The sequence below is a fragment of the Bubalus kerabau genome, chromosome 14 (assembly GCF_029407905.1).
Source record: "Bubalus kerabau isolate K-KA32 ecotype Philippines breed swamp buffalo chromosome 14, PCC_UOA_SB_1v2, whole genome shotgun sequence".
NCBI lineage: Eukaryota > Metazoa > Chordata > Mammalia > Artiodactyla > Bovidae > Bubalus > Bubalus kerabau.
This window is the reverse complement of record NC_073637.1, coordinates 33,171,709-33,190,382: the sequence shown is the minus strand read 5'-3', so window position 1 is coordinate 33,190,382 and position 18,674 is coordinate 33,171,709. Positions and strand designations below refer to the sequence as shown.

The following is an 18,674-nucleotide window of genomic DNA, read 5'->3' as shown; positions in this document are numbered from 1 at the left end:
AAAAATAAATCATTAATTACTACTATTTAATATTTGACTTTCAGAAGTCATAATGTATAATAGCTATACAATTAGATTTAATTTGATTTAATGTTTATTGAGCACCAGTGCTAGGGATAAAAACATATATGAGATTGGTCCTCAACTTGGAAAGCTCACACCTTAGAGAGATGAAAACAAAAAAGTAAAATACGATATGATGAGTACTAAAATAATGCTGTGAGGACATCCATAAAAGATTTATTTCTTCCTGGAAAAAAATCAAAGAAAACTATAGAGAGATGACATTTGAACCAAGGCTTTCTCTTTTGATGACCTGCTTTCTTTCATTTATTCAAAACTTCTGCATTTAGGTTTTGCAAATAGTTCATCATGACTACCCCTGCTACCTATGTATCAACATAACTTTTGATACATCCTGTTGTGCTTTCTAATATCTTTGCCAATTGCCTCAAGCCTCTTCGTTTCTCAAATTTAAATTATAAGAAAAGAATATGATTAACTTAGCTTAGCTTTTAAATCCTTGCTGCAGAAATCATAGCTTGCTGGTGTGATCTGCTATGATGACCAGACACACACATACAATGCAAAAGAGGGTGAAGCAGATCTCTTAAGAATGGACAGGTAAGACACTATAAAATGTCTAGAATATGTGTCATTCCAGGGAATTTAGATGTTAATTTGAAGATATGTAAAATGGGTAAGATGTAGAAGGAAAATTTGCAAGTCTATAGGGCAGTGGTTCTCAACCCTAGTTCACTTTAAAATCACTTGGGGAGTCAACAGTCATGTGAAAAGATGGTCAACATAAAAAATCATCAGGGGAATGCAAATCAAAAACACAATGAGATATCACAACACACCTATCAGAATGACAGTTATCAAATACACACAAACCCAAAAACCAATTGTTGGCAAGAATGTGAATAAAGTGACCCCTTATGCACTGTTGGTAGGAACATATATTGATATAGCTTTTTATGGAGAACAGTGTGGAAATTCCTCAACAGAGTTATCATATGATCCAGCAATTCCACTTCTGGGCATTAATCCAAAGAAAACAAAAACATTAATTGGAAAAGATATATGCACCTCCATGTTCATTTCAGCATTTATTTACAATAGCCAAGATATAGAAACAATCTAAGTGTCCATCAATAGATGAGTGGATAAAGAGATGTGGTGTGTATATATACATATATATATAATGGAATATTACTCAGCCATAAAAACAATGAAATCTTGACATTTGTGAAAACATAGATGGGCCTAAAGGTTATTATTCTAAGATACTTTAACAAAAAAATTGCTTGGGGTGTTTAAAAAATTCCAATGCTAAGCCATACTCCACACAATATAAATTATAATCTTTGGGGGTGAGCCACATGCATAAATATTTTAAAAAATATTTTTCCAGATGATTCTAACAGGCAGTCAGGCTGAGAACCTAACTGTATGGAACAATGGGACTCAAAATTGGCAAATCATTGGAATTAACTGAGGAAATTTTTGACTACTGATATAAGGTCACAGAGAATAAGACACAAATACAAAAATCAATGCTATCTCTATATATTCAAAGCAAATACTTAAAAATAAAATTAACAAAGCACTACCACTTTAACAGCATCAGTACAGTTCAGTTCAGTTCAATTGCTCAGTCATACCTGACTCTCTGCAACCCCACGGACTGCAGCACATCAGGCCTTCCTGTCCATCACCAATGCCTGGAGTTTACTCAAAAGCATGCCCATTGAGTCGGTGATGCCATCCAGCCATCTCAGACTCTGTCTTCCCCTTGTCTTCCTGCCTTCAATCTTCCCCAGCATCAGGGTTTTTTCCAATAAGTCAGTTCTTTGCATCAGGTGGCCAAAGTATTGGACTTTCAGCTTCAGAATCAGCCCCTCCAATGAATATTCAGGACTGATTTCCTTTAGGATGGACTGGTTGGATCTCCTTGCAGTCCAAGGGATTCTCAAGAGTCTTCTCCAACACCACAGTTCAGAAACATCAATTCTTCAGCGCTCAGCTTTCTTTATAGTCAAACTCTCACATGCATACATGACCACTGGAAAAACCATAGCCTTGACGAGATGGACCTTTGTTGACAAAGTAATGTCTCTGCTTTTTAATATGCTATCTAGATTGGTCATAACTTTCCTTCCAAGGAGTAAGCGTCTTTTAATTTCATGGCTGCAGTCACCATCTGCAGTGATTTTGGAGCCCCAAAATAAAGTCTGACACTGTTTCCACTGTTTCTCCATCTATGTGCCATGAAGTGACGGGACCGGATGCCATGATCTTTGTCTTCTGAATGTTGAGCTTTAAGCCAACTTTTTCACTCTCATCTTTCATTTTCATCAAGAGGCTCTTTAGTTTCTCTTCACTTTCTGCCATTAAGGGTGGTGTCATCTGCATATCTGAGGTTATTGATATTTCTCCCGGCAATCTTGATTCCAGCTTGTGCTTCATCCAGCCCAGCATTTCTCATGATGTACTCTGCATATAAGTTAAAGAAGCAGGGTGACAATATACAGCCTTGATGCACTCCTTTTGCTATTTGGAAGCAGTCTGCTATTCCATGTCCAGTTCTAACTGTTGCTTCCTGACCTGCATACAGGTTTCTCAAGAGGCAGGTCAGGTGGTCTGGTATGCCCATCTCTTTCAGAATTTTCTACAGTTTATTGTGGTCCACACAGTCAAAGGCTTTGGCATAGTCAATAAAGCAGAAATAGATGTTTTTTTTTGAACTCTCTGGCTTTTTCGATGATCCAGCGGATGTTGGCAATTTGGTCTCTGGTTCCTCTGCCTTTTCTAAAACCAGCTTGAACATCTGGAAGTTCACGGTTCACATATTGCTGAAGCCTGGCTTGGAGAATTTTGAGCATTACTTTACTAGTGTGTGAGATGAGTGCAATTGTGCAGTAGTTTGAGCATTCTTTGGCATTGCCTTTCTTTGGGATTGGAATGAAAACTGACCTTTTCCAGTCCTGTGGCCACTGCTGAGTTTTCCAAATTTGCTGGCATATTGAGTGCAGCACTTTCACAGCATCATCTTTCAGGATTTAAAATAGCTCAACTGGCATTCATCACCTCCACTAGCTTTGTTCATAGTGATGCTTCCTAAGGCCCATTTGACTTCACATTCCAGGATGTCTGGCTCTAGGTGAGTGATCACACCATTGTGATTATCTGGGTCATGAAGATCTTTTTTATACAGTTCTTCTGTGTATTCTTGCCACCTCTTCGTAATATCTTCTGCTTCTGTTAGGTCCATACGATTTCTGTCCTTTATTGAGCCCATCTTTGCAAGAATTGTTCCCTTGGTATCTCTGATTTTCTTGAAGAGATCTCTAGTCTTTCACATTCTATTGTTTTCCTCTATTTCTTTGCAATGATCACTGAGGAAGGCTTTCTTATCTCTGTTTGCTCTTCTTTGGAACTCTGCATTCAAATGGGTATATCTTTCCTTTTCTCCTTTGCTTTTTGCTTCTCTTTTCACAGCTATTTGTAAGGCCTCCTCAGAGAGCCATTTTGCTTTTTTGCATTTCTTTTTCTTGGGTTGGTCTTGCTCCCTGTCTCCTGTACAATGTCACGAACTTCTATCCATAGTTCATCAGGCACTGTATTAGATCTAGTCCTTTAAATCTATTTCTCACTTCCACTGTATAATAGTTTGGGATTTGATTTAGGTCATACCTAAATGGTCTAGTGGTTTTCTCTACTTTCATCAATTTAAGTCTGAATTTGGCAATAAGGACTCATGATCTGAGCCACAGTCAGCTCCTGGTCTTGTTTTTGCTGTCTTCTCCATCTTTGGCTGAAAGAATATAATCAATCTAATTTCGGTGTTGACCATCCAGTGATGTCCATGTGTAGAGTCTTCTCTTGTGTTGTTGGAAGAGGGTGTTTGCTATGACCAGTGTGTTCCCTTGGCAGAACTCTATTAGCCTTCGCCCTGCTTCATTCTGTACTCCAAGGCCAAATTTCCCTGTTATTCCAGGTGTTTCTTGACTTCCTACTTTTGTATTCCAGTCCCCTATAACGAAAAGGACATCTTTTTTGGGTGTTAGTTCTAAAAGGTCTTGAAAGTCTTCATAGAACCGTTAACTTCAGCTTCTTCAGCATTACTGGTCGAGGCATAGACTTGGATTACTGTGATATTGAATGGTTTGCCTCTGAAACGAACAGAGATCATTCTGTTGTTTTTGATATTGCATCCAAGTACTGCATTTTGGACTCTTTTGTTGACTATGATGGCTACTCCATTTCTTCTAAGAGATTCTTGCTCACAGTAGTAGATATAATGGTCATCTGAGTTAAATTCTCCCGTTCCAGTCCATTTTAGTTTGCCAATTCATAAAATGTCGATGTTCACTCTTGCCACCTCCTGTTTGACCACTTCCAATTTGCCTTGACTCATGGACCTAACATTCCAGGTTCCTATGCAATATTGCTCTGTATAGCAACGGACCTTGGTTCCATCCACAATGTGGATGTTCCATCCACAAATGGATGTTGTTTTTACTTTCTCTGTCTCTTCATTCTTTCTGGAGTTATTTATCCACTGATCTCCAGTAGCATACTGGGCACCTACCAACCTGGGGAGTTGATGTTTCAGTGTCCTATCTTTTTGCCTTTTTGTACTATTCATGGGTTCTCAAGGCAAGAATACTGAAGTGGTTTGCCATTCCCTTCTCCATTGGACCACATTCTGTCAGAACTCTCCACCATGACCCATCTGTCTTGGGTGGCCCTACACGGCATGGCTCATAGTTTCATTGAGTTAGACAAGGCTGTGGTCCATGTGATTAGATTGGTTAGTTTTCTGTGATTGTGGTTTTCAGTCTGTCTGCCTCCGATAGAGAAGGATAAGAGGCTTATGGAAGCTTCCTGATGGGACAGACTGAGGGGGAAACTGGGTCTCCAGCTTAACAACATCAAAAATACCAAATACTTGGTAATCAACAAATTATGTACATGACCTTTGCAATTTACTGAAAGAAATTAAGATTTAAATAAATGGAGATATATACCATATTCATGGATTGGAAGAATGAACATTGTTAAGACGTAAATTCTCCCCAAAATTGATTTATAAGTTAAAAGCAGTTCCAATCAAAATTATTAAAGGCTTTTTTGGTGTGATGGAGGTTGGTAATAACATATGGATTCTAAACCTTTTAAGAAAATGCAAAGCACCTAAAATAGTGAAAACAAATCTTAAAAATGAAGAATAAAGTTGCACTACCTGATTCAAACCTTAATATAGAGCTTCAACAATCAAGAATGTGAGGCATTATCATAGACAAACAAGTCAAAATAGCACAAAAGAAAGTTCAAATAGATGTATACCCAGTTAAACTGTGTACCTAAATTTATAACCATATAACCAGTTTACCAGATTTTCAATACTGGTACCACAGCAATTCAATGGGGAAAGGAAAGTCTTTTCAACAAATAGTAGGGAAAAGTTTGATAAATCATAGGAAAAACATTAATCTTGACTCCTACCTCACATATATACAAGGTATATACAGAAACTGACTTGGAATAGATAACAAATCTATTGTAAAAGTTAAACCTATATGCTCCTAGAAGAAAACACAGAAGAATATCTTCATGACCTTGAGGTAGGCAGAGACTTATTAAACAGAAACCAGAAAACACTAAACATAAAATAAAATAATAATCAAAACTAAGAGGTCTGCTCATCAAATATATCATTAAGAAAAAAAATGCAAACTATTTTTGTACCTGGAAGAAAAGTTTTGTGATACATGTGACAATCGATGTGCATTCAGAACTCCATTTAAAAGTCAGCAAACAACTTGACACTTCATAACATAAGATGAGTAGCAAATAAGTACATGAAGAAGATTTCAGATCAGTAGTCATCAGGGAAATGCAACTTATAAATGTAATGAGATACCATTTCACACACACTAGTATGGCTAAATTGAGAAAGACTGACAATACTGGATGTGCATGAGGAGAGAAACATCTGGAACCTTACCTCATTGGCTGGAATGTAAAATTGCACAATCACTTTGAAAAACTGTTTGGCAGTTTCTTATAAAGTTACATACACCTATCTTATGACACAGCAATTCCACTCCTAGATATTTATTCAAGATAATGAAAGCACAAATCTACAAAAAGACTTGTACAAGAGATGTTTATTACAGCTTTATTTATATAGTCAAAACATGCAAAACCCAAATGTCCATCACTAGGGAAATGGAGAAACAAATTCTGGGACATTTATATAATGGAACACGACTCATCAATAAAAACAAGTGAACTCTGACATGCACACAACAGGGCCAATCTCAAAAACATGCTGAGCAAAAGAGATTAGATCCTAAAGAGGATGCATTGTGTGATTCTATTTATACAAAATTCAAGAACAGGAAAATTAACTTATGGCGACAGAAATCACCTGTGGAAATAGGAATTAACTAAGAGAATAAAGGAACTTTCCAAAGTGATGAAAAATGGAAATGTTTCATATCTTATTGAGGTGATAGCTATAGGAATGCACGTATCTGTCAAGATTCATCAAATTGCATACTTAAGATCTTATTACTTCACTTTATGTAACTCTTACCTAAAAAACAAAACACCAAATCTCTCATACAGCCCCAAATACTACAGGAAAAGGTTAACGACAAACGGAAAGAGAGACAAGGGCTTTAATTTGCAGAGGTATCACAAATCAACAAGAAATAAGCAGATTAATTTAAAAATGGACAATGGTCACAGTGTCATAGAAAAATAATAAAAAGTGTTTAATAAATTCTAAATGATGCTAAAGCTTACTTCTAGTTAAAGAAATGAAAATTAAAATAAAATACCAGTTTCCACCCATCAGAGGGCCAAATTTAAAAGTCTAATAATACCCAGTATTGGTGAGACTGTTAAACAAATATTCTCATGCTTATTAGTGGAAGATTAAATTGGTGCAATCCGTGGCAGTTAGCACCATATTTATGTTATGATTTAACTTTAATTTTAGCAAAACATCATCTGTCCAATTAAGTTAGAGCTAATTGGACTTTTATTTTTTTAATTTAAATTTCATTCTATAAATTTGTTTTTGCCTTATAATTGCACATACTATATTAATATATGAAGTTCATTCCTAGCTTTTTTGAACATTTAAGTAAACTTTTTAAAAAGAGTACTTGCTAGTGGGGAGCAATTTCTATCAGATAAATTCTAAATATCTGTCTTATAATAATCTTTATGGAAAAGATTTATGCAAAGCTGTGATCAATTTGTAATGGCATATATTTTACCTGTCTATGAGTAGAGTATCACTTGTTACGATTAAAATATCCAAGAAATTTTCCAGTTCCTTGTTACGGTCACTTGTCTGTACTAGACTCATTAGCAAACAGAGCTTGAGCAAATTGTAAGTCCCAGGAGGAACAATCTGTGATGCAAAGATGTTGGCAAGTATGGCTGTAAACTTCCAGCATGAGCTGGAAGTCAGAGAGAGGAGACACCTGAAATTGTCACTAATTCCTGAAGGAACTGAAAGTAAATATTAATACACATATTAAAAAGGGCTTTAAAACAAGCAAATGGTATACAGACTAGATGTGCCACATTCAAATTATTACAACGATAATAAATTATGATTGGAGGTCACTCTGGTCTATCATTTCTACCCAAGGAACATAATAAAAGGATGCACACCCTGTGTGCCCACATACATTGCTTGTGGGTTGCAAGTAAATTCCTAATTTTTTCTTTTAAGACCTATGTCAGCAAAGTCAGATCATGAGGCTCCTGTATCACAGTGTTTCCTTTATATTTCTGTGTTTGAAACAGTATCACATTTAGTGAGGGCTAAAAAGCAGAACTGAATATTCTGCTTTAGTGAGGGCTAAAATCAGTCCTGAATATTCTTTGGAAGGACTGATGCTGAAGTTGAAACTCCAGCACTTTGGCTGGCCACCTGATGTGAAGAACTGACTCATTTGAAAAGACCCTCATGCTAGAAAAGATTGAAGGCAGAAGGAGAAAGGGATGACACAGGATGAGATGGTTGGATGGCATCACCGACTCGATGGACATGAGTCTGAGTAAGCTCCAGGAGTTGGTAGTGGACAAGGAACCCTGGTGTACTGCAGTCCATGGGGTCGCAAAGAGCCAGACACAACTGAGTGACTGAACTGAACTGAACTGAACTGAAAAAGCAGAACGGGATACATTTGAATGCTTCTGTTAAAAGGGAAGATTTATACCCTACTACTTTATCATAGCGGAGAAGGCAATGGCACCCCACTCCAGTACTCTTGCCTGGAAAATCCCTTGGATGGAGGAGCCTGGTGGGCTGCAGTCCATGGGGTCGCTAAGAGTCGAACACGACTGAGCGACTTCACTTTCACTTTTCACTTTCATGAATTGGAGAAGGAAATGGCAACCCACTCCAGCGTTCTTGCCTGGAGAATCCCAGGGACGGGGGAGCCTGGTGGGCTGATGTCTATGGGGTCGCACAGAGTCGGACACGACTGAAGTGACTTAGCAGTAGCAACTTTAACATAGACTGTAACATTCTAGATCTTCTCCATTCCCTTATTTTGTCCAACTCCTGAAAGGGATGAGCAATTTAATCCAACGGGTCAGTTTGGGAAGAGCTGTGCACATATTACTCAGTCCCTTTCTCTTTCCTCTTGGGCTGTCATCATGGAGCAATGATTTCTTCTATTCAGCCATGTCCATGGACTAAGGGAGGCCTACCTAGGGTAGGTCTTGTCACATTTAGGTGGTTAAATCTGCCTAATTCTAGAGTTTAGCAGGAGAAAGCACACTTCACCTACATACAAGTCATGTTCTGCTACCAAATCAGTAAATTTTAAAACATTTCATAGCAGAAAATACTGAAAGGATCTTTAAAATGTCTAGTTCATTAATACTTTCTTTCTTCAATATTTTTATTCTTTTAATAAGTTTTTATCTTCAAAATAAGCAGAGGTGTCTAGAATCCATTGTATTTAAATTCAAATTGAAAGAAAGTGAAAGTGCTAGTTGCTCAGTAGTGAGCAACTCTTTGTGACCTATATATAGGTCTATATATAGACTATATAGCCCTCCAGGCTCCTCTGTCCATGGAATTCTCCAGGCAAGAATACTGGAGTGAGTAGCCATTCCCTTTTCCAGGGGATCTTCCTCACTGAGGGATCGAACACAGGTCTCCCACATTGCAGGCAGATTCTTTACCATCTAAGCCATCAGGGAAGCCCTAAATTCAATATGGGCCTCTGTTATTCTAGATAGCTATCTCAGTTCAGTTCAGTTCAGTCATTCGGTTGTGTCCAACTCTTTGCGACCTCATGGACTGCAGCACGCCTGCCTCTCTGTCAGCCATCTCATCCTCTGTCTTCCCCTTCTCCTCCTGCCTTCAATCTTTCCCAGCATCAGGGTCTTTTCAAATGAGTCAACTCTTCGCATCAGGTGGCCAAAGTATTGGAGTTTCAGCTTCACCATTGGTCCTTCCAATGAATATTCAGGAATGATTTCCTTTAGTATAGACTGATTGGATCTCCTTGCAGTCCAAGCGACTCTCAAGAGTCTTCTCCAATACCACAGTTCAAAAGCTATATAGTGATTAAAAAAAAAAAAATCTATTATCCGAGATTTAACTAGCATGTCTTACATTTAGATATTTGTTTGCCAAATTAAAAGAGTAGATCTGCTCTTCACTTTTGTTTACTTAGTGCTTAATTAAGTTGGAAGAAAATTATCAGTAATAAAGCAGATATTTTGGCCCCCAGCTGCCTTTGCCTCTTGTCTTATTTCTCGATTGGCTAAAAACTCAGATGAGGAAAAGGATGCTATTTTATCCAGCTCTTTTTCTCAACCACAAGTTACTTAGCATTGCCTTAGCTAGAAAACAAAGGTAAGAAAAACTTTTAGACTACTCTTTAACCCCTGGCATCTTAAAACATTCTTCTCATTGGTAATTACTTTTTAAAAAATCTAAATAGAGTTTAGCCAAAAGAAAAGAATCATTCCTAGGGGCAAGTTTCCACATTATCCTGCTTTATTTCTTTCATAGCATTTATTATCTGAAATTGTCTTATTAATTAGTTTAGATTTATTCACTATCTACCATATGATTTAAGGGTGGGAATCTTGACTGTCCTGATCACAACTCTATCCCTAGTGTTTTGAAGAGTGTCCAGCACACAGGCAGCCAATACTTGTCTCCTGAACGAATGGATTTAAACTTGCAAGTATTGTTAAAAATGATATTAACATTTTCCTTACCTTTTGGAATGCAAAAAGTGATACTATTTGCTTCTACACAGACAGCAGTTTGTGATGTTTTTACACAGGTTGGAATTCCAATAACCTTATACTCATTTCCTATATTCATTTTATTCACTGATTCATCTAAAATTATTAAAGACAAAAGAAAATATGTGTTTACTGAATGAAACTTTTACTGATGATATGGTTCAAAGATCTAAAACCAGTAACAATTTAATAGTTCAGTTAGCTGTTAAATATTTACTTTTGTTTAGTATAACATGCATACTGAGTGACATGAATAATGTAAATTGAGGTACTTTTATTGCTGATAAATTTTGATACATCATTTTGAGCCAGTGATGAATTAACTTTAAGAAGTATGTGGCATAGCAACTAAACAGTCTCCTATAATATAGTCAAGAGTCAAAACAGGACAACTCCGTTTAAATGAAACATGTTTCCATTAAATAACAAAAATGTTAATAAAAGACTTTATAAGTAATAATTTTATTTGGGAAGAAAATTATTTTTAAAAGTATTATGTACTGTCTATAATATAGGCAAGGTGCTTTTAAACACACTATGTAATTATAAACTTTAAGACAAATATTGTTATCCCCATTTTATATAGAAAGAAACCAAGAGGTTAAGTGACTTATACAAGGCTAAAGTAGTTAACTGCTTATTCATTCAGTCATGTCCGACTCTTTGTGACCCCATGGACTGTAGCCTGCCAGGCTCCTTTGTCCACGGGGATTCTCCAGGCAAGAATACTGGAGTGGGCTGCCATGCCCTCCTCCAGGGGATCTTCCCAACCCAGGGATTGAACCCGGGTCTCCAGCATTGCACGTAGATTCTTACCATCTGAGCTACCAGGGAAGCCCAAGTAGTTAAGTAGCCGAATTGAAATTCCTGTCTGGGTCTGCTCCTGTCTAAAGTCTACCCACAAGACACTTTACTAGGTTCCTCTCACCTTTATGGATTGAGCAAAGCCTTTGCACAAGTTCAAAATTTATTCTGAAAAACTAAAAAATCTTGATCCTCCATTACACAGTTAGAATTTGGATGGTTGTAAAGCTGTGAAAGAAAGGCTTACAAGCAGGAGCAAGGATTAACCTCCCTCTGTGAGTAAACAGTGATCTCTGTTTCTCCCTCTCTGTTCTCTCTCTCTCTAGCTCCAAAGAGTATATTGGTAAACCCTGGGAAGAATCAGGCCCAAGACTTAAGAAAATAAAAACCCCAAACCAAATAAACAAACCAACATTCCCTCTTCCCCTACCCCCTCAAACCCCTGAGGAAAATTAAACAAATCATTTTTCAGCTGTTCCCTGGACTCTTAGAGTTTGGTGAACGTATCCTGAGGTCAAAAAAGGATCAAGAGAAAGGCTATGAGACTGGGAAGTCTGGGTATCTCTTCTGATAATCCCAAAGGCCTCCTTTTATTAGTTTAATTTTAAAAAATTCATTTGGGTTCTATTAAAAGTTTATTTGAAGAAAGGGTTTTCTACTAAAATATATGTTGGATAGTCACTTATATTTCTATATTGTAATGTATGGTTTGTATTTAGTAGAATTAAGTAGTTAAAATAATAGACTTTGCAGCTAGAATGCCTGAGTTTGAATCATGACTATGTCATGTGCTAGCTGTGTAACCTTGGAAAAGTTATTTAACTTCTCTGTGCATCCATTTCCACACTGTAAATGGAGACAACAATTGAAAGAGTTGAGAGTTGCTCTGATTAAATGAGTTAATATACGTAAAAGTGTCTGGCACACAATACTTGGTATTAAAAATTATAGTCATCTGGGCTTACATGCCTGCCTTGTCCTTGTCAAGCCATGGTGAAAAGAATTCTTGTTTGAGTCTCTACTTTCCAAACTCTTGAGTTCCCCACACATGGTTGCATCCAAAATCTCTCTTTAAAAACAGTTTAATTCTTCCAATTTTAGCCCAAGAAAAGAGGCTGAACCCATCCTCATTTTCACAATTCTGGCTTCTTAATGAAGACTCACTCTTCCCTGGGTGATTGATACTGATAACGATTTCCTCCTTTATTGTAGAATCTGTCTACTCACAGGTCTTAACCCATGGAGTTCATTCATTTATTGAATGAATTTACTTACTAAATTTTTACTATGTGCAGTAAAAATTCACGTCCTACCCTCATGAACATTATATTTTAAAACATTAACTCCAATACTTACATAAGACATACACACACAATAATGGGAGATTATTACTGTAAATAACTGTCACCCTGAGATTTAACATAGTGCTTCATAGCATGTGCTAATATCTTTTTAAGTGAATGTTGTGTGACTGAATAAATAATTGGTACATTAGCTGTATATGACTCTAAAATATTTAAGAAAGAGAAGACCTATGATTATCAAGCTATACAAGTACCATGTATAAATACCATGTTTATACCATGTATAGCAAGCATAAAGTCAAGTACATTTTAGTGCAAACAGGTCTTACCTCTGAGGAAGACTGTAAGAGATTGAAACCTAAATGGCTGGTTGTTACAATATCCTTGAAAAGCATGAAGTGACTTTGCAGTAATTATTTCAACTATCTGTTTATCTGAATGCAAAAAGCAAAAAAGAATTAGTTATTAGGATATATATTCAATTTAATTTCTACATTAAAATATCAGACATTATTTTAAAAATTATAATTATAAAACAGAAATGCATTTTACCACCAAGTACTCTAAATTTTCTGTCTTCTTGAAGTGAAGATGAACATAGATTACACAAAAAGTCATTTCTTACTGTTGCAGATTCTGTAGCACCAGGTACATGCACTCTTATATACTGAAATCCTGAAAGAAAACAGAGTTAAGATAAATTTGCCTTCAGATTTAGCTTTCTATTTTCAATCCTTTCGTCGTGTAGTGAAGTTGCTCAGTTGTGTCCGACTCTTTGCAACCGCATGGACTGTAGCCTACCAGGCTCCTCCCTCCATGGGATTCTCCAGGCCAGAGTACTGGAGTGGACTGCCATTTTCAATCCTTTAAAATGAATCTAATTCAACATATAATTAAATTGGGTTTGGATGTGAGTTCACAGCAGTTCAATGGCTATTTTTTGCCAGGCCCTGTGCTAAGGCACTGGTTTTATGGATATTTAGATACACAATTTCAACAGGTGGTGACCAAAAACAGACAATTTCAATACAAAGTGTTCGGAGAGAAGACAGGAGGGGCAACCAACCCAATGAGAGGTGGGGATGAATGGAAAAGTTGTCCTGGAGAAAGACTGAATGGAGTTAAGTCAAAGGGTTGAGAGAGGACATTATGTGGAGAGGGAACACCATGAACAGTCATGAAATTGTGTGAGAGAACAAGTACATCAGCAACACAAGTATACCTATTAAATTACAGGGGAGAGGTGGGGAAGAAAGAATGAATTTCAAGGTTATACAAAGTAGAATTGTAAACACTGTGAAAGTCACTCAGTCAGGGTGCAACTCTTTGCAACCCCATGGACTGTATATTCCATGGAATTCTTCAAGCCAGAATACTGGAGTGGGTAGCCTTTCCCTTCTCCAGGGGATCTTCCCAACCCAGGGATCGAACACAGGTCTCCCGCATGGCAGGCAGATTCTTTACCAGTTGAGCTATGAGGGAAGCCCTTGTAAACATTGAAAGTGAAAGTCAAGTTGCTCAGTGGAGTCCGACTCTTTGCTACCATATGGACTGTAGCCTGCCAAGCTCCTCCATCCATGGGATTTTCCAAGCAAGGATACTGGAGTGGGTTGCCATTTCCTTCTCCAGGGGAACTTCCCGACCCAGGGATTGAACCCCGGTCTCCCAGACTGCAGACAGACTCTTTACCATCTGAGCCACCAGGGAAGCCTAGGAGACACTAAATTTTATCCCATCCTTTTTATGCTATGAATGTTTCATAACTAATTATAAACATGATTTAAGACTAAACAATAAATTATTTTGATTTTACATTTTAATATTTACCTTTTGAAAGAGGGCATGCTTCATCTGAACAAAGAAATCTTGCACCTTGTGTATACTTGGTTACAGTTGTCATTGCAATCACAATTCCTTGCATTGTATAAAATCTTTGAGATGTATAATCACGTGGAAACTCACAAAGATCAAGACAATAACTTGGCAGAGGAGGTAAATGTGTTAACTTCAGCACTATATTAATCTAATAAGAACATAAAAAATAGTATTAATAAAAAGTGCAGATCCAATTGGACTTGCATTACAATATAGTAAATATATTTGTAGGGTAAGTCAAATGAATGATTTGTTAGTATTAGGAACCAATCTTTTGAGCATTAAGAGAAAAGATATTTAAATGTAAAATTAAAATGCAAAATCCTTATAATCTGATATTTTAATTAAAAGTATTATGAACTATTATCTTTCTTTAAAAACATATATTTCTGTAGAAAATAACAAAATTCTGTAAAGAAATTATCTTGCAATTAAAATTAAAAAAATAAAATAAAATCAGGGAAAAGTTAAAAAAAATATATATATATATACACATTTCCTCACCATTCCCTGAAAAACTTATTTATAAAACAATGACAACCTCATAGTAATAAATACTTCTCATGCCCAGATCTCTAAATATAAATTCTCACTGAAAGGAACGAGAGCTCCTTAGGAAAAATGGTTAGTTTCAGGTCTGGGGCAGAAAAGACACTAATGAAATGTATCAAAAGGAAATAAGAACAAACTTTAAGAAGCCCCCAGTGACCAAAGTTAGAGAATATAAACATCAAAAAAAATGACAAAGATTCACTGAAACATATCAGATATATTTAAAAATTCATGTATTAATAGCTCCTCATAATTTAAAAATGGAAAAACAAACAAAAAATATTGTTCATCATTGGAAGCTGCTATATTTCAACTTATCACTCCAAGAATTTATAAATGGAAAGAATCAAACATTTCTTCTGCTTTTCCTGTACAAATTGTATTGCAAGGTAATTAAACAGTTGATGAGAAAAACTTCTCTTGCAGGATAATTTTAGCTAATAAACATTGAAAGTTTTCTAAAATCTGGAAAATCACAATTTTGCAACTCCTAATGAAATAACGGAATCTAGGCAACGATTCAGGAGATCTGGGTTCGATCCCTCTGTCAGGAAGATCTCCTGGAGAAGGAAATGGCAACTGGCTCCAGCCTTCTTGCCTAGAGGATCCCATGGACAGAGGAGCCTGGCAGGCATGCAGTCGCAAAGAGTTGGACACAACTAACACACACACAGGCAATGATTATCAATGACTACAAAAACTGAGGTGAAAACTGACTGTGTTTTGGAGGGGTCAGACTGACATCATCTGCACCCACTGATCAATTGTGGCATTGCTAAAAGTGGGACCACAGAGAGGGCACTTCTAATGTAGGGCAGTATGAAACATGTGACACTATAATATATTCTTGTCAAAATGAGTTGAATTTGAATCTAAGCAAGTATAATATTTAGAAGCAACTGCTATTTTTCAGAAATATGGGGTCTAGGGAATAAGTTAAATACCACATTAACATAATCAGACAAGCCCAGATTATAAGACATTTTACAGGACAACTAACTAGCTTCTTCAAAAATTCAATGGCATAAAAAGGGAGGGGAAGGAAATGCCTCTAGATCAAAAAAGACATAGTGAGATAAAAGCACCAGTTATAATGTGTACATCTTGTTTTGATTTTGACTTGAACAAATCAGCTGTGAGAGATTCTTGAGAATCCCAATTGGGCAAATTTAAATCTGGGCTGGACAGGATATTAGATGATACTAAGAAATTACTGTTTTTTGTAAGGGGTAATAGTGTCATTGTGCTTATAAAAGAAAAATGTTCACAATTTTTAGAGGTTGATACCTACCAAAGTATGTAGGGGTGAAATATCAAATGTATTTTAAAGATTTGCCTTAAAATATTTCAGAAAAAAACTGATGATGCAGGTATGGCAAAATATTGCAAACTATTAAATCTGAGCAATAGATAATATGGAGGTTCATTGTATTATTCTCTTTATTTTAGGGTATGTTTGAAATGTTTTATTATTAAAATGTTTAATATAAGTGATAAGTTATAAGTGATAATGCAGGAAGTAAAGATGTGTATGTAGTCCACTGAACTTTGAAAAAATGTTTTAATAAAAAATATATTTTAATATAAAAATATTTGTTTACAAGTTATCCTGAAAGTACTATACCTTAGTTTTCTTTGTTCAATTTAAGTAAAACTTACTTGAGTTTCAGTCTGCAACTGTCCAATTAGTGAGAGAGTCTTAACAGCAATATAACAGACCTGTGATTTCAAACAAGAAAACCAAAGAAGTTATGGAAGATTCCATGTGGCATAAAATTATTTCTTTCTTTAACTTACTGATTGAAAAACTTGAGCAGCTTTTAAAGGCTGGTGTAAAATGTGATTTCCAAGTTCAGCATCCAATTCAACAATATCAGAGGGATTTATTAAAACATTGAATCGATAGACAGCATAACTTTGTTTTGAATCTGTAAAAATACACAGATTTAAAAATGAGGTTAGTTATATGTAGGGCTTTATTTTAAAGTTTCTAAAATAAAGTCACCTTTGCTAAACATACCGTTGTAGTATTTGCAATCATCTATGAACTTCTGGAGGCCTCCACTTCTGTCAAGATAGATAAGGGCTGCCTCTTTCATTTTTAGATTTGACATTTTCTTCTAGTTAATGATTCTTCTCTTTTACTAACTGCTTAAATCAAAATTGCTAGTGAAGACTACAGAGACTGATACTCATAGAAAATATAAGAAAACCTAGAAATAAAATAAAATTTACATTTAAGGACATAAAATAAAACTGTTTACACTATTAAAGGTAAAACTGAGAGTGAAATAAAATGAGGTAAAAATTCCCACTTAAAAAAATTCCTAGGAGTTCCCTAGCAGCCTAGTGGTTCGGATTCTGAGCTTTCACTGCCTTGACGCAGGTTTAATCCCTGGGCAGGGAACTGAGATCCCACAAGCTGAGCAGTGCAGAAAAATCCTACCCAAAGGGAAACCACACTTCGGCTTCTTTTGCCAAATGATATTTTATTCAAGACTAGGTTATGAAATTCTTCACAAGATTGCAAATTTAAGAACAGGATCCTAAAATGTCTCTTTACAGAGTAAGTATACCAAAATACACTTGTTGAAAAAAATATTAGATAATGAGGTCCTAGCCTAAGGGATCTGAAAACCTGGTTCTAAATCCAGAGTTTTCTAGTTGCTGTAGGGAAATCACTTGACCTCTCTTGGCTAAGTATCTTCACCTGTAGGAAATTAAGGGGTTGTATTAGATGATAAGGCCTCTTTTGGCTTTACATTTTTTATCAGTGACCAACATAAAACATTAAACCATAGCAATGAGAGTGGAATACATAAAATTAATTTAAAGATAGATAGCAAACAAAAATTGGAAACAATATATGCCAAAAATTCTTTTAGGTGCTAGGGATAAGATGATTGAGATTGAATTCTGCCTTCAATGAGGTGCCAATTTAGAGAAGTAAAAAATAATGACTATCACATTTACTCATTATCAAATATTTATTGGGCATTTGCTATTTAATGGATATCATCCTGTCCTAGGCACTGGGGATACAAAGATCAGTAAAATAAGTTCCCTATTGTTCCAAGAGTACAGTGAGGGAAAGCAGACATGTAAAAAAGTTAAAATTCTGTACAATTTATGTGCTATAAGAGAAATATTAATGTACTAGACAGCACAGAAGGAACTGTATATGAAAGAATTCACTAAACTTGGGGTCTTCCTCGTGTAGGGGTAATAATATTTTCTATTGTTTTAGGACATTTTGATTTAATATCGTTGAGTCATAGACATTTAAAGGTGACATTTCAGTAACTGGCGGATTGTTAAGTGAGATTTCAGTAATTGGAGGAGAGGTGAAGAGAAGAAAAAGTTTTTCAAGGATAGAGGTAATCTCTCTTCTCCCAATTTTCACGCCTACTCTATTGACTCCACACCCCTGCTACTTGTTCAGCTCATTTTCCAAAGCCAGACTGTCCTTTTGGCTAGTACATGGAGGGCGTGGGGGTGGGGGCGGGGGTACATGGAGGGCGTGGGGGGGGTACATGGAGGGCGTGGGGGTGGGGGGGGTACATGGAGGGCGTGGGGGTGGGGGTGGGGGTACATGGAGGGCGTGGGGGTGGGGGTGGGGGTACATGGAGGGCGTGGGGGGGTACATGGAGGGCGTGGGGGGGTACATGGAGGGCGTGGGGGTGGGGGGGTACATGGAGGGCGTGGGGGTGGGGGTGGGGGTACATGGAGGGCGTGGGGGTGGGGGTGGGGGTGGGGGTACATGGAGGGCCTGGGGGTGGGGGTGGGGGTACATGGAGGGCGTGGGGGTGGGGGTGGGGGTACATGGAG

The 18,674-nt window shown here is 36.8% G+C and overlaps 1 protein-coding gene across 1 annotated transcript in view; it reads right to left on the bottom strand.

The window, feature by feature from the left end:
• MCMDC2 (minichromosome maintenance domain containing 2) overlaps positions 1-17,629 on the bottom strand; it is a 36,433-nt gene extending 18,804 nt beyond the window's left edge. The window contains exons 1-8 of the mRNA XM_055546145.1: positions 16,867-17,629; positions 16,644-16,774; positions 16,506-16,565; positions 14,247-14,442; positions 12,972-13,094; positions 12,749-12,853; positions 10,282-10,407; positions 7,302-7,539 (exon numbers count right to left, since the gene is read on the bottom strand). Of these exons, the coding sequence (XP_055402120.1) occupies positions 7,302-7,539; positions 10,282-10,407; positions 12,749-12,853; positions 12,972-13,094; positions 14,247-14,442; positions 16,506-16,565; positions 16,644-16,774; positions 16,867-16,960 (1,073 nt within the window). The 5' untranslated portion in view covers positions 16,961-17,629. The remainder of the gene's footprint in view (positions 1-7,301; positions 7,540-10,281; positions 10,408-12,748; positions 12,854-12,971; positions 13,095-14,246; positions 14,443-16,505; positions 16,566-16,643; positions 16,775-16,866) is intronic.
• Between the last annotated feature and the right edge of the window lie 1,045 nt (positions 17,630-18,674).